The 15,521-nt window shown below is 43.7% G+C and overlaps 1 protein-coding gene across 1 annotated transcript; it reads left to right on the top strand.

The window, feature by feature from the left end:
- The first annotated feature begins 3,018 nt into the window (after positions 1-3,018).
- Positions 3,019-15,004, top strand: SIX4 (SIX homeobox 4). The gene is made up of 3 exons (XM_030319243.1): positions 3,019-3,890; positions 6,611-7,296; positions 10,696-15,004. The coding sequence occupies exons 1-3, from the start codon at positions 3,019-3,021 to the stop codon at positions 11,490-11,492; spliced, it is 2,355 nt and encodes a 784-aa protein (XP_030175103.1). The 3' UTR covers positions 11,493-15,004.
- The last annotated feature ends 517 nt before the right edge of the window (positions 15,005-15,521 follow it).

Here is a 15,521-nt window from a genome sequence, read left to right as displayed (position 1 = left end):
GCCTTCCCTTTATCTATCCGCCTATTAAGGCGGCCAAAGTCAGCCTTGAAAAAGAACATCTCTGCTCTTGGTGGCAACACCATAAAATATATTTAAGCAAAGTGTAAAATTTTGTGCTGAGCCAGATTTTCTTCAGTAGACTAAAATGGCAAAAGATTTCCATATGCTCTCATCACTACCTTCAGGCAGGAAGGCAAAGATACGGAAACAAGCAGGTTGGTTTTCACCTTCACACAAGCCCAGCCTCAATTGTTTTCCCAAATCACAACACTGCTTTAGGCTGCACATCAGTACTGCAGACTCAGTGTTTACAGCATGGCAGACAAAGGAAGTAGAAGTACTCATCAAGTTTACAAATCATTTGAAACCAGTGCTCTGAGATGAACTCCATACACCCTGAAGTCTGGTGTTCCATTCCAAAGTTTGAGTCCAGGACTTCCGGTCCCACTTTGAATTGCTGCCAGAATGAGCCTCGGGCTTAGCCTGCTAAAGGAATCCAGAGCCCGGTGTTGCATTTCACTTCTGGTTCTACAGGAATCTCCTCCTGGAGCTATAGAATACCAATGTAGCCATAGGCTGCAAATTCATAAAGGCCACTGCTGCTTCTACATAATCTATTGCACTTGGTGCTCTGGAAGCAAAGGACACACTCAGAAGACATGCAAAAACCCAATACATAGTTTTCCAAATAAATGAACTATATTTAGTTGATAATAAGCCTGAAGAAGATTCCTATGACCTGACCTTGGATCGCCCTATAATATAGTCAAATGAATTTTCATTAGATACATAAAACTGAAAAGTTTACTCCTTTGCACTATCAGGAAGAAGATAACAAACATTTAGCAGAGATTAATTACATGCCAGTTGCTTTACGGCACATCTTATCTCATTTAATCCTCACAACAATCCCAGGCACTTTTTATACTCAAGTCGCTAATAAATGGCAGAACTGGGATTAAACCTATGTCTAGCTAGCTGATCCCCAAGTCCACATTTTTTCCACTAAACCATACTATATCCTGTCTACTTTGCTCCGATAAATATGCTTTAACAATTCAAGGAGCAAAATGCCATGTGGTATTCTGGATTGGATTATGAAATAGAAGACAGACATCAATGGAAAAATTGGTGAATCCAAAGAAAGTCTACAGTTTAGTTCATAATATTGCACCAATGTTAATTTGTTTGGAGAAATATATCATTGTAATCTCAAATGTTAACATTAGGGAAAACCGGGTAAAGAGTAGGTGGGAACTCTCCATACTCTTTTGTGAGTTTTCTGTAAGTCAAAATTATTCTAAAACAAAAAGCATATTTTTTAAAATTCAAGGAAGTTATATACCTCGGATATTGTCCTAAAGCTGGATACCTAACTGGATATTTCCAATGGGGTGAAAACACATGGTCTTTTCTATGACTATGACTTGCAAATCAACCAGAGACATCAGTGCTGGCTTCATCAGGGTAGTACAAAAGCAAGTCAAGTCCAAAATAAAATGACATCTTGGTTGACCAGGAATAAAATGCAGCGTGTCCACGAAAAAGAAAACCTCACCGAGTTGATCATGACAGCAGGTAAGCTAAACAGCTGCTTTATAATATGCCGAAATAGGCAGTTTTCGGTAATTGGGAAGCAGAAACAACACAAGGCCACCGTGAAGGATGATGTTAGGATGATGTCATTAAAGTGTTGGATTTTGAGAAAGAGCATCAGCAGGTGGACCTCACTGACCCACAGAAATCAGAGGAGCAGAGGTGGGTTCATCCTTTTTTGAGTTAAGACCTCATGCAAACCAAGAAAGAGACATAACTGCAAACAGCAGTCGACTCCACCCCCAGGCATTTCACCTCAAACCAGAGGGCAGCCTTCCATCTGTCTATGCTGTTGAAAGGGCTGCTGATCCTGCACTGGTCTGGAAGACACCTGCACTTAGAATGGAGGAGTATCACCTTCAGAGAACTATACACACACTTACAGAAAATCTGTTCATACAGAATACTTAAATGTTCATGCTTTATAACAATCTAAAGCTTAAGTCTCTTCCACCTTACCCTACTCACTGAGCTAAGCACACCGATTCAATACTCTATATGCTTAGTTGCACCGTGTTCAACACAGTTGTGTTGCCAGCTCTCCAGGTGAGTCAAGGTTAAATGCTTTTTGAAGTCTTCTTGTTTTTGTCTCCTCCGTGGGCTATTTATACAGCTTGTGTTAAGATTTTCAAGGACTTTCCCCTTTTTAATTTACCATAAATGTTTCCCCCTGGGAACATTCCCTAGTGACATTCTATTTTGGACCCTTTTGAATACAAAATCCTTGACAAAGACATCTCTCAAAGGGAGGGAAAGGGGACTAGGGACATAGAGAAGCTTCTGAATTGTCTCCTTTGAAATTTTGTCACCTGGATGCTTGACGGTGGTCTCTTTGTTAAGAGTTTGGCGTCCGGACCTTAAGGCCACACAATTAATCCTCCCGCTGGAATCCTAAGGACTCTCTTTGAAAGAGTCTCTTGTCCAGTTTTCAGGCCACATTAGGTAATTTCCCGCCCAGGAGCACGGTCTAAAAAGAATGTCGGTGTTTCCCTTCAGGTATAGGTGCCTGGGGGTCAGGGGAGAAGGAAAGGCAAGGGGTGGAGTGCGAGGCGGGTGATCGACAGGGATAGAAACGGTGTCTCCTCCTCCCTCTGAATGCGAAATAGCCAATGAGGTGGCGCGGCCGGGCCGGCCGGGCCGCCAGTGCCATATAGTATGCAGCAACCCGAGGAGTCACGTTGGGGGAACGGCAGAAAGCAGCTATCCTTTTACACTACTTTGCTCTAGCAGCTATCTTAATGGTGACTGCGTGGCCGGGGGGAAACCTGATCGGCCAGATCCAGCCGAAACCGGGCGGGAGGGAGTGGGCTTTCCGGAGGGGGGGAGGAGGGAGGGAGACGAAGAAGGAGGAGTAAGAGAGGGGGAAAGAAAGAGGAAAAGAGTGCGAGGGAGTGAGGGAGGGAGGAAAATAAACAACAAAAAATGTCCTCTTCCTCCCCCACCGGGCAGATCGCAAGTGCGGCGGACATCAAGCAGGAGAATGGGATGGAAAGCGCCTCGGAAGGGCAGGAGGCGCCCCGAGAAGTGGCGGGGGGCGCGGCGGCGGCGGCGGGGCTGAGCCCCCCGGCTCCAGCCCCTTTCCCCCTGGAGCCGGGGGACGCCGCGGCCGCCACCGCCAGGGTGAGCGGAGAGGAAGGGGCAGCGGCGGCCGCGGCGGCGGATCAGGTACAACTCCACTCGGAACTTCTGGGCAGGCACCACCACGCCGCGGCCGCCGTCGCCGCCGCCGCCGCCGCGCAGACCCCACTGGCCTTCTCGCCCGACCATGTCGCCTGCGTGTGCGAGGCGCTGCAGCAGGGGGGCAACCTGGACCGCCTGGCCCGGTTCCTGTGGTCCCTGCCCCAGAGCGACCTGCTACGTGGCAATGAGAGCCTGCTGAAGGCGCGGGCGCTGGTGGCCTTCCACCAGGGCATCTACCCCGAGCTCTACAGCATCCTCGAGAGCCACAGCTTCGAGTCGGCTAACCACCCGCTGCTGCAGCAGCTCTGGTACAAGGCGCGCTACACCGAGGCCGAGCGAGCCCGCGGCCGGCCACTGGGCGCCGTGGACAAGTACCGGCTGCGCAGGAAATTCCCCCTGCCCCGCACCATCTGGGACGGCGAGGAGACGGTGTATTGTTTCAAGGAGAAGTCGCGCAACGCGCTCAAGGAGCTCTACAAGCAGAATCGCTACCCTTCGCCCGCCGAGAAGCGGCACCTGGCCAAGATCACCGGCCTCTCCCTCACCCAGGTCAGCAACTGGTTCAAGAACCGCCGGCAGCGCGATCGGAACCCCTCAGAGACCCAGTCCAAAAGGTGAGCGCCAACTTTCCTCCTCCTCCCCCTTCGTCTCCCCCACCCCCTTCCCAGCTTTCTTTTCCTCCAAGTGCTCGCAAACATGGCGCTTACCTTCCCCACCAGCCTGGTCCGGCTGCCCACCTCTCCCCGCCCCCCACCTCTCCCCGACCCGGAGAAGGGGGGGGACGGCGGTGGCGAGAGGCGGGGGAACCTCCCTCCTCCCCCTCCCCCTCCTCCCCCCAGAAGTTTCTGGTCGCCCGCCTAGGTCTCAGTCCCCGCCCCCACCTCGGCTGGTCACTGCCGCCCAGTTTCCCACCCCCATCCCGCTGGCTTTGAAGTTGCCACTCTCTCCCGGGGTCTGGAGGGGCGCAGGAGCGTGTGTAGTGTGTAGGCGCCGGAAAGGCAGCCCTCGTTGCCGCCCGAGGCCCACCGGGGCTGCCAGGGCGGGCCGGGGTCTGCACTCCACCGGGGTCTCACCGTCCCGGCGCGTGCACGCGCTCCTTGGCCGCCCTCTCCGCGGCTCGGCTGCCCCTCTCCCCGCCCCAGGCCTGCGCTGGAGGTCGCGGTGGCCGCTCTGGACGCTGGAGAGTGTCGATGGGGGCTGGCGTTTCAGAAGGGGGGTTGGGGACGTCGAGGTTTTATGTGACAGAGTTAATCATTCACCCTGCCCGCTGTGGTTCTCTTCGTGGCCGCGGCAACGTGGGGTGTTGGTGCGGCTGGGCTCTGCCGTGTTTTGAAACCTGATTCTGAACTCCTTCGGATCGGATTTCAGCGCCGCCGGGGCAGTGGGGCTGGAGGGCTTGCTTCCTCGGCCCCCCAACCCTGCGTGGCTCCCTCCTGGGACAGCGGTTAGGGGAGGGGGCGCTATCAGCTCCACACCTCCTTCAGCGCCCACCCTGGCGGGTTTCAACTTTTTGACTGGCAGGGTTTTTGACCCCAACTGGTGGGAAAGATCGGGTTTTCCACCTCTATTGTGCGTCCTTTCGAGTCAGACACCTGGAGTGTTTTGTGTATTGTTGAGCGAACTAAGGAGAAGGTCGCCTGGAGAGATGGTGTCTCCAAGCCACGCGGGCATAAGACAGAAAGAACCCAAAGCAGCTCGAAGGTTCTGCCCAGGGAAGGAATTTGGGAGCTGGGAAGCCCGCCCCGGCCGAGCGAAGGTGATCCCCCGCCGCGGCCCGCCCTTGCCGCTCCTGTCCCTGCACCCCCGCCGGGGCCCGACGGCTCTGGAGCTCCTCGCCCAAGGCAGGGAGGGAGGCGCTGCGTCCGAGCCGTGCCTCCCGGTAACCAAAACAAAACGCGCACTGCGACCTGCGTGCATCCTTCCGCAGACTTGCGGGGACACCCAGAGGAGGCACGTTGGTGACCCCGCGCCTGCTTGTGGCCGCGGATCCCATCGCTTGGAGCCCCGTCGGAATCCTCGGGGCCAGAGGCAGGGGGTGGGGAGCGGGCGTGGCGCTCAGGCCAGCTGCCCTGCAGCCTGCGCTCCCCGGCTGGGCGCGTTCCTCTCCCCAGCCGCACTCTGCAGGCTGCGCGCCTCCCCCCCCCCCACAACCCCACACCCCCGCCCCCGGCCCAGTTGCCTGGTTTAGGCCCCTCTCCGGATCTACCTCCCACCCGCACCCCTGGTGAGTCACCCTCGCAGACGGCGACGGCGGCTCAGCCTCAGCTCGTAAATCAAAGCGCTTTCTGCGCTCCTGGCCCCGCAGCCCAAAGCCCGGGTAATCCCCTCCCCTCCGCATGAAAGCGAACCGACCGCCGGGCACTGCAGGGATGGGGATCCTCTACAGGGCCAAGTCGCACCAAGCTTCCAAACTGCAGCTAACTGCCCCTTTCTTCCCCCCTCGCCCAGCCTCAGTCCAAATGGGAAACCCTATCACCACCCTTCACCCGGATTTGGCGTTTCCTCCCAAGTCGGGGAGCTGAGGAACCCAGTCCTGTCTGGAGCAGAAGGACTGAGGGTGCTGGGGAAGGGGTCTGATGGTTACAAGGCTGCTGAGTGACCCACACCCTTTCCCTCCCACCTCACCAGGGCACTGGATGGTGTATGTTAAATAGGCCCCTATGGCTTCTTTTGGATTCAAAGGCGACTGCACATAACAGTTCTTGGGTTGAAAGTGCCTTTCCTACATCAAGGACAGCCACTTTGTTGAATGAGAGAGTTGTCAGTCTGGTGGAGTAGAAGTTTGGGAGCAGGTGAGAAAATGATCTCTTGTTAACTAACTGGCAAACAAAACTGAACACTTCCCACCTCCTGCTCCTTCGGCAGTTTCATTTACTTCCAAAATCACACTAATCGGAATTGGTTTGAAGGGAGGGGAAGGAGTTCCTAATAGGACAGACTGCCTGCCTCATCTAGTAAGGTCCCCCCCCCCCCGTGGTATAGGTAGCAGCATAATTTAACAGGAAGGAATAACTTCAGTGCTATGAAAACATATATATAATTCTTATGAAAATCCTATTAGCTGAATTTACATCTTCCAGATCTCTGGACTTTCCCTGAATTTATTATTGGTAAAATGATTGGGATAGGAGAGTTTATCTTCCCACGTTCTCTGTCTTTATGGTTAGAATCTGCTGAAAGGCCTCATAACTTAAACAAGACTAAAGACTTCCTGCTCTGCTTTCCTAAAATATTACCTTTAATGGGGTTAGAGGTTGGTTTTCTAAACAAATGGCACTAGGTAGAATGTCATCCCTCTGACCTTCTGAATGTCTTGATTTCCCCTTCTCTGCAGTGAGTCAGATGGCAATCCCAGCACTGAAGATGAATCCAGCAAGGGCCATGAGGACTTGTCTCCTCATCCACTCTCCAGTTCATCGGATAGTGTCACCAACCTCAGCCTTTCCAGTCACATGGAACCAGTGTATATGCAGCAAATTGGAAATGCTAAGATATCATTAAGCTCTTCTGGAGTTTTGTTGAATGGAAGCTTGGTACCAAGTACTTCACCTGTCTTTCTTAATGGTAATTCTTTCATTCAGGGACCCAATGGAGTTATCCTTAATGGATTAAATGTGGGAAATACACAGACAGTGTCACTGAACCCACCAAAAATTGCATCAAACATTGTGAGCAATGGTATATCCATGAGTGACATACTGGGGTCTACCTCCCAGGATGTGAAGGAATTCAAAGTCCTCCAGAGTTCTTCAGCTAACTCCGCAGCCACCACTTCCTACAGCCCCAGTGCCCCTGTGTCATTCCCAGGGCTGATACCCAGCACTGAGGTAAAAAGAGAAGGCATTCAAACAGTGGCTTCCCAAGATGGAGGCTCTGTGGTGACTTTTACTACACCAGTGCAAATTAACCAGTATGGCATTGTCCAGATCCCCAATTCCGGAGCAAACAGCCAGTTCCTTAATGGGAGCATTGGATTCTCTCCACTGCAGCTGCCTTCTGTTTCAGTAGCAGCTTCACAAGGTAAAAGTCTCATTCGGTACCATAATGCACTAGTGAATGTTTTAGCCAGCTGCTGTAAATGACACATTTGGTGAGAGCTGTAGATTGATGTTACTGTTCAGGTACCTTATTGGCTGCCACAGCTGCAGAAGAGCCTTGATTTGTTTCTCCTTCTTCACAACACCCGTGTAATATCCAGTCTGGTTGGTTCCCTGGCATCGTGGAGATGGGCTTTTATTTTCCTAACATCTGAATGGAAAAATACAGTTCATAGCAAATCTTGCCAGTTCTACAATTATAGAAATATGATAAGTCAGTTGGTGCTTACAAAATAACCCATTGCTTGACATTTTAAGATTAAAAATTAATAATATTGCTAAGAAGACAAAATTCGTCAAGCAGTTGGTACGAATGTGTACACTTTACCTAAGCATTTTCTATCTGACCAAGGAGTGTTTTAGAAGAGCAAGCTAAAAAGACTGGATCAATTGTGTTTGATCCATGTTCCTCCTATAATGAAAACTATCAGACCTAAAGGAAAACCAGATGAGTATGTGATAGGGTGTCTGTTGCTCTGCATGTATACTCTCCCTCCCCCCCACCCCCCACCAAATGTGTGGGTTAGCCTTATTTTATATGTTTGTGGCTTTGCTAAAGGCAGTTTGCTGAAGAACACTGATCTGGAATTCAGGAAGCCTGAGGCTGTTATGCCACTTCTTCACTGACTTGAAGCAAGTCTGGATGGCTCTGTGTCATTCTTTGTACATAGAAACACGAATGGTGAGAATGGCCATGGAGGTTGCATAGTGCCTTAAACTTAGGAGTGGGGGATGTGAATGCAGGTTTGCCTTCCTGTAAGCAAATCTGAATGTCCAGATTTCTATGAAAGCAAAATAAGTAACTGTCTCCCTTAAAAGATCAACTTCCTGTAAAATGGCTTTATTAAAAAAATCTCAATTTATGCACAACTATGACCCACTTCAGCTTATTTGAGGCATTAATGGAAAAAGTGTTGAGTAACTTTCTCTAACATCAATTCTCAGGTAAAATAGTAGGAAAACACAAAACTCCTGCAGCATACCGTGTATTTCTTCGTTGTTTCAAGTTATGGAAAGGATTAAAGTTAAATCACTTTCCAACAAAAATATAAGAAACCACAGGGTTTCTTCTCTCTTTAGGAAATTTCCAAACAGTAGATAACAGTTTAAAGACAAAAAGTTGGAGCAAAAAGTGTGGTATGTACATTGGGGGAGAAGAAAAGCAGAAATACTTTTCACGTGTAATCTAGAAATATGCTACCACAGAAAATTATTACAAACTAATAGCTAATTTTTAAAATGGGACATTTAATATGAATAAGAAGAAGCATTTTCAGTTAAAATAGCTAAGATCAAATGACATAGCTGTCAATCCTTGGACTGTCTGGGTGAGTTAAAGGCATAAGTTTAACCAGATGGGTCCAGGAAGCAGCGTTCCTTTATAGCAATGGTGGACTGCAATTCTCTTTAAAGCATGTGGGGATTCAGCCTTTCTCAAAAACAGATACTCAGCCTTGCCTTAAAATGTGTAGACAAGATAGATTATCTTTTAGTAGTTAGGATTTATATGGAAAAGCAGAATATCTATATCTTTTACTCACTTCATAATCTGAGAAAACAAGGGTGTTTTTTTTTCCCTTACCATCATTACAAAGTTATACTTTGCACCTATGTCCTGTTTCATTTGAATTTTTTAAACTGATTTTGAAATTATTATTAAATTTATTATAATTCAAGTGCAGTTATACTTACATATCAAGTTTTAGATCACATCTGCTTTTCCTCCTTCATTTATGTGTGTTATAATTTCTACACATTCAAAGATATTGTTTTATTTATATTTAATAGCTGTTGGGGGAAATGTCCTATCATATCATATATGGTTCTCTCAAAAAATAACTATCGTTTTGTTCACCTATACACAGGCAAACAATTTCACCAATATATACATATAACAAAATAAACATCTATTTCAGGTGTTTTTTGTTACAGTTTAGCAGCCAACAAGAATTTTAAAGTATACTTAAGTCAGATTCATTTCATTTGTTTGGCCCGGAACAAACATTCATGTTAGGGAAGAACCCAAACATACATAAAAATGTTTTGTTTTTTTTTTTAACACCAGTATTTCCGTGACAAATACTCTCTAGTGGTTACATTTAATTTAAAGTTTAAATACAGTTTTAGTTTGTTTGAAGATATTCCTTTGCATTTAAGGTGCTTAAAAAGTGGAAGATATAAAAAAACAACCCAGTAACATTTATTTATCAATACAGGTAGTAATATAATCACAATTATTCTAATTCAAGAAGAGAAATGTTTTGGGAGAATTACTTTTAACATTGGGCTATCTTCTCAAAATAATAATTTACTGAACATCTAATTCAAGATCAGGGTAAACAACCCATCTGAATAATCCTGTCACAAAATTCCCTCAAGTCTACCTTTCTTACAGTGGCAAGATAATTGCCATCATTTCACTGGGTCTATGTAAAGACTCCAAAAGAAAAGGGTTTTATTTGATGATAGGAGGGAGGGGAAGGCTCTAATTCATCTGCATTGTCTGAGTTACCTGATTTTGAACTTCTCAGCATTCTACTTATGTTTCTGGGAGATTTTTGTTTTGGTTTGGTTTTTTCCTGTTTCTGGTCTCTGTAGACCATTCTAGTGAGAGCCTTAAGATATAAACGTTTCAGAGAAGCATTGGCTCTAGTTATTCACGTTAATCTGTGTTTTTAAAAGTACAGTTTATTATTATCATTAATTCTTCCTATCAACTGCAACACTGAAAATTCAGAACTGGCATAACAAAAGAAAAAAGAACTCTTGAACGTTCTGTTGACTTGATATTACTTTATGGTTAGTTTGGTGAAAGTTTGCAACGTGCCTGTACAGGTTTATATGGTTAACTTCAAGCCCCAGGGCAACTCATTTTATGGCTATTTTCTACTTTTCCATTTATGTCAGTTACTGAACTTGTTCCAAACAAAGGCATTTTATTTTGCATTTGTGTTTCCTAGTTCTAACTGGCAGAACTGGCTACAACTATCAACTGATTGAGAGAAATCAAGTTGGTAATAATGAACCGGAAACTTGACTGAAATTAGAACTTGGAAAAACATTTTTTTTCATACTTTGTTTCTAAACCAGTACTTCTCACTCCCACTATGTCATCAGCATTACTAGGGAATTTGAAATACACCTGTTCTCAGACTTACTGAGTCAGAGGCTCAGGAGTAGAGCCTGGGAATCTGTAGTTTTGAGTGCTCAAGGTGATTCTACTGAACCTGAGAAAAATCGTGTGTCAAAAAGTCTTTTTTTCTTCCCCTATCAGTTCTATCAGCGATAATCTGTACTTTCTTTTCTTTTTTTTTTTTTTTAGGCAACATTTCAGTAAATTCAAGCACTTCAGATGGGAGCACATTTACAAGTGAGTCCACCACAGTCCAGCAAGGAAAGGTTTTCTTGAGCTCTCTTGCTCCCAGTGCAGTGGTATACACTGTCCCTAATTCAGGCCAGACTATAGGATCTGTTAAACAGGAGGGCTTGGAGAGGAGCCTGGTATTTTCTCAGTTGATGCCTGTCAATCAGAATGCACAAATAAATGCAAACCTGTCTTCTGAAAATATCTCGGGGAGTGGCCTCCATCCCCTGGCCTCCTCATTAGTTAATGTATCCCCAACTCACAATTTTTCCCTGACTCCCCCTACCTTGCTAAATCCCACCGAGCTAAACCCTGACATTGCTGATAGCCAGCCAATGTCTGCACCTGTGGCAAGCAAATCTACTGTGACATCTGTCAGCAACACTAACTATGCAACTCTTCAGAACTGCTCCCTTATTACTGGTCAAGATCTATTGTCAGTCCCTATGACCCAGGGTGCCCTTGGGGAAATTGTTCCTACAGCTGAGGACCAGGTGGGTCACCCCTCCCCAGCAGTACACCAGGATTTCGTCAGAGAACATCGTTTAGTTCTGCAATCAGTAGCTAATATAAAAGAGAATTTCTTAACAAATTCTGAGGGCAAAGCCACAAGCAACTTAATGATGCTGGACTCAAAATCCAAGTATGTCCTAGAGGGCATGGTTGAGACTGTCTGTGAAGACCTGGAAACAGACAAAAAAGAGCTTGCCAAGCTCCAAACCGTCCAATTGGATGAAGATATGCAAGACTTATAAACTTGATTTCTCTCTTTCTTTTTTTTTTTTTTTTTTGGCATCAGCAGGCAGATCTTTTCACGAAGCCCTGAGGACATAAGGCATTTTCCCATTTACAGGGAAAACACTAGTTTTGTGAGTAAATGAATTCAAGAGACTTTGGATTGATCTGCATGAAGATCACAGTTAAATATACAGGAGTAGAACTGCGTTGCTGCAGCCTTTTTGTTCACATATGTTCTCTTTTAAATAGATGGAGACAAAGGAACAAGATGAAATATATCAAGTCAAAGTGTGTCATTTGGCTGACTTAATATAACTCTAAGGTTAAATGGAACTTGATAGTTCTTTAAAACTGTGTCCACCTGACATCAGCATTAGAAACAGTACGGTTATTTTTGTTTACTTTCACTCCACGGGCATTGATGAGGTTAAGAAGCATACATGGTACTCCATACTATTCTAAGGGTTTATTTTTTGAATATATACATTTCTGTTTTTCAATATTTTTGTGAAAGTCTTGGTTTGTCTCTACACATTTCCAAATGTGCTTGCTAATAGTCCAGTGGGGCTGAGAAAGTTTGCAACTCCACTAAAAACTCTGAAACAAACTTCAGTATGAGTGTAAATATATTAGTCCTATAAGCAAGGATTTGAGGAATTACAGTGAATTTTATTTATGCTGTATATGTTTCTCTTCTACTTCAGACACTATGAACTGAAAAAATGTTTTCTTACTGTTTAATTTATTTTTATTGTTTGAACAGGAAGTGAACATAGTTATTTCCAACAAAGTTTTACTTTTTGTAGGATTTTAAAAGTAATGATTTTTATCAGGAGTCTATTAGGGTCATTATTAATAACACTGAAACAGGCAATCTAACTCCCAATATTGGAATTTTGGTACTTTTTTTCACATCTTGTTCTTTATTTAGCAACTCTCTGATTCATTTAAATATTTTTTCTATAGAATTCTATGTGCCTTTTTACCTTGTGGCCTTTTTATTATTCTTACTAAGGTACAGAAGTGTCAACAGAAGCACTGATGGCTCTTTCTATCTAACAGGGTTATTTTCACCACAAAGTTGCTTTAAATCTGAAGAACTTAAGTTTCACTTATGTGATTATGTACGTTTATGGTGTAAATTGATGAACAACTAATTATTGTTGATGCTTTTCATTACAATGAAATACCAATCTTAGAATACCATGTAAAATGAATTCTGTAGACTATAAAAACCATTTTAAACTAAACAAAGAATACGCAAGTTCTCTTGAGCAAAATTCTGTCCTGGTGAAACTTAGTTCTACGTGTTTTGAATCAGTTGTTACATTATGACATACGACTATTATTTGCACTATATTATCATGTCTTGTTCAAAGGTCGATCTTTTGGGGTTTCTTTAAGAAGCTTGCTTGATCATGTTGTGAGCTGTGGTTATAGGTTTTATCAGGACTGAACACAAGATGGAATGATGCAAATTTATGTAGCGAGTAAAGTCTCTGGTGTGTGCAAAGCAAGAAATGTGAGAAAATGATCTCTTCAGAGATGACTTAAAGTTGTTGAACATAAAAGATATTACCAATCTTGCTGTCTTCAAGATCAGAATGAAGAGTGTACTCTTGATCTCTACGTGCCCATCTGCTGAGCATGTGGCATAAGGGCCGTAGATTACTTACCCTTGGTTGTTATTGCAAATGGAACTTGCAGGCATAGATGAAGAGCCCTATCCAATTGTTTCGTTAGAGAACTCAGATCCCACCTTCTTTATGGAATTAGTGAATGTTCTTAAACTGCTGAAACTACAGTTGTCTTCTTCTTTTTTTTTTTTTTTTTTTTTACAAAGTCAGGTGTTTTCGAGTTCTCTTCCACTCCATCACTACTTATACAGCTTGTTTTTTTTCTTTAAGTGTGTGCTGATCATGTTACTGGGATTAATTATATGATTCTGTAGTGTAGTTTACATGAAAATGATGTTTTTCCACTTGATGGCTGCAGATATTAAGAATTTTCTGTTCATTATTTTAAAATACCCATCTAATCAGGGAGATGGGAAGGTTTAAAAAGTTATATATATTTTATATATAACTGGAAAAGTTTCATATGTCTTCCAAAAATATAATAAGCCTCTGTTTTATTCACAGTTCTTCCTCTTTTTTTCCCTTAAGAAAAAGGAAAAATAGCACAAAACTTAAGACTTACCTAGGAAACCCATTCATATTCCCAACTTGATGTAATTATACCCCTACAATTACTCCAGGTAGCTACACAATATACCAGGTAAGAATCAATGCACATTATAAAGAACTTATTGTTCTTTTCTATACTTCAGTAAAATAAGGGCCAGTTGGTGTATAGCCCATACATATGTGAATGAAATAAGATAAACCCCATGATCTCCTTGCACAGAATTGCAAATGTTTTTTGCAATACCAAGGGCCAGTCTCAGAACCCTTGGAGTTCATGTGGCAGAATTTCTCTTACATAAACCAATGCTTGAAGATGCTGCAAATGACCCTCAAATGATCCCCAAAGAGGAATCAGAATAAGGGTAAAAACTCTCCCTGCAAACCCCAACCCCTGCTGCTGGCTGTGGGATTTTTGGTGTGAGGCTATCTATGCACTCTATCCGCCAGAATTTGGCATTTAGCTCTTAGTTACATCTAGTAAAGACCAGTTTTATCAATTAAAGAGAAGGTGCATTTGTTCCTCAATCAAGCAAGAACACCTGTGTTGTAGTGTTTTATAGCTCATGTATATTTATAGTAATGAAAAGACTGAATTGTACACGTTTCAGTGCCTTTCTTGTGTTATGAAAGGCAGGTAGACGTTATAGCCATAGATAAAAATTCGTAGTTAAATTGCACACTGACCTTAAATCTCCCTGTATATGCCCTTGCATTTTGCATGTCAAAAGTTGGATTACTGGGCATGTGTTGAAGCCTGCCCTGCTACATGTTAGGCAAGTGTGCATTAGTACATAGCCAGAAGTTCTTCATTCTTTTACAATGTTTTTGACAGATCATCTCATCAGAAAAACATAAATAATTCAGGAAATTTGTGGGGAAAAGAATTACATTTTACAAAAGATGTTTCAAAGTCTTCCTAGAACTTAGATGATAGAGCCTGTTACTTTGTATCTAGTTGATACATTTCTTGTTAATTTAATATCACAGTACATTTTATTAATCAAAATTATGTAGCATGTGACTCTCTTGGCTTTCAGGGTTCTCAATTTTTGTTCTTTTGTTGCATGTACTGTATGTTTAGAGGAGACCAGTTATATACTCAATATGGTTTTACTGTGCCTTACACAAAGAGAAAATCTATACAGAATGTATATCATGGGGTGGGGTAACAGAATCTCTACTGCACTGTTAGGTGATGGCACACAGAGCATGTCCCAGAACATTTCTGTGCTTAATTACCCAACCAAAGAGATCTAAAGTATGTATGTTGTACTGTAATAGGGGTTTATGCCTGGACAATTAAGTGTTTTATTTGTTTTCTGAAATGATGTGAACTTATTTTTCTAAACACTATGCTAAATAAACTTTATATTTATACATACCTTGTGTTTAAAAAGTTATTTATCCCTGGAAAAACAGAGAACAGGAGGGAAAAAACAAAAACCCACACAAACATTTCATAGGCTGGCAGATACAAGGACAATAGGAGTCACTTTAGAACAATCTCTATTGGTCTTTGTATAAAATTATGCAATTCACTTAATTGTACTTCATACTCAAAGCTAAATTAGATTTCATCTTCCTTAAAGGAAAGGAATGTGTCTTATTCATTGAGGTGTTCCAAAATCTGACCCTCATTCTCTATAAGGTATAGTGGAATTAAATTCAATGATCCAAAGACCTTTCCATGCCCAATCTTACTGGAAGAGCTCGATATAATCCATCTTTAAAGCATTCCCATTAGCTAAAGTCTGGTTCCACTGCAGTGGGGTCCACCAGTGGTTTGGCATAAAGTTATGGACACAACTGCGCCACTGAGTATGTAAATGACTTGGCCCTGCTACAGTTTGATCCTACTTT

This window comes from Lynx canadensis, chromosome B3 (genome assembly GCF_007474595.2).
Source record: "Lynx canadensis isolate LIC74 chromosome B3, mLynCan4.pri.v2, whole genome shotgun sequence".
In the NCBI taxonomy this organism is placed as follows: Eukaryota; Metazoa; Chordata; class Mammalia; order Carnivora; family Felidae; genus Lynx; species Lynx canadensis.
Note: the sequence above shows the minus strand (reverse complement) of the source record. Positions and strands in the feature narration are given on the sequence as shown.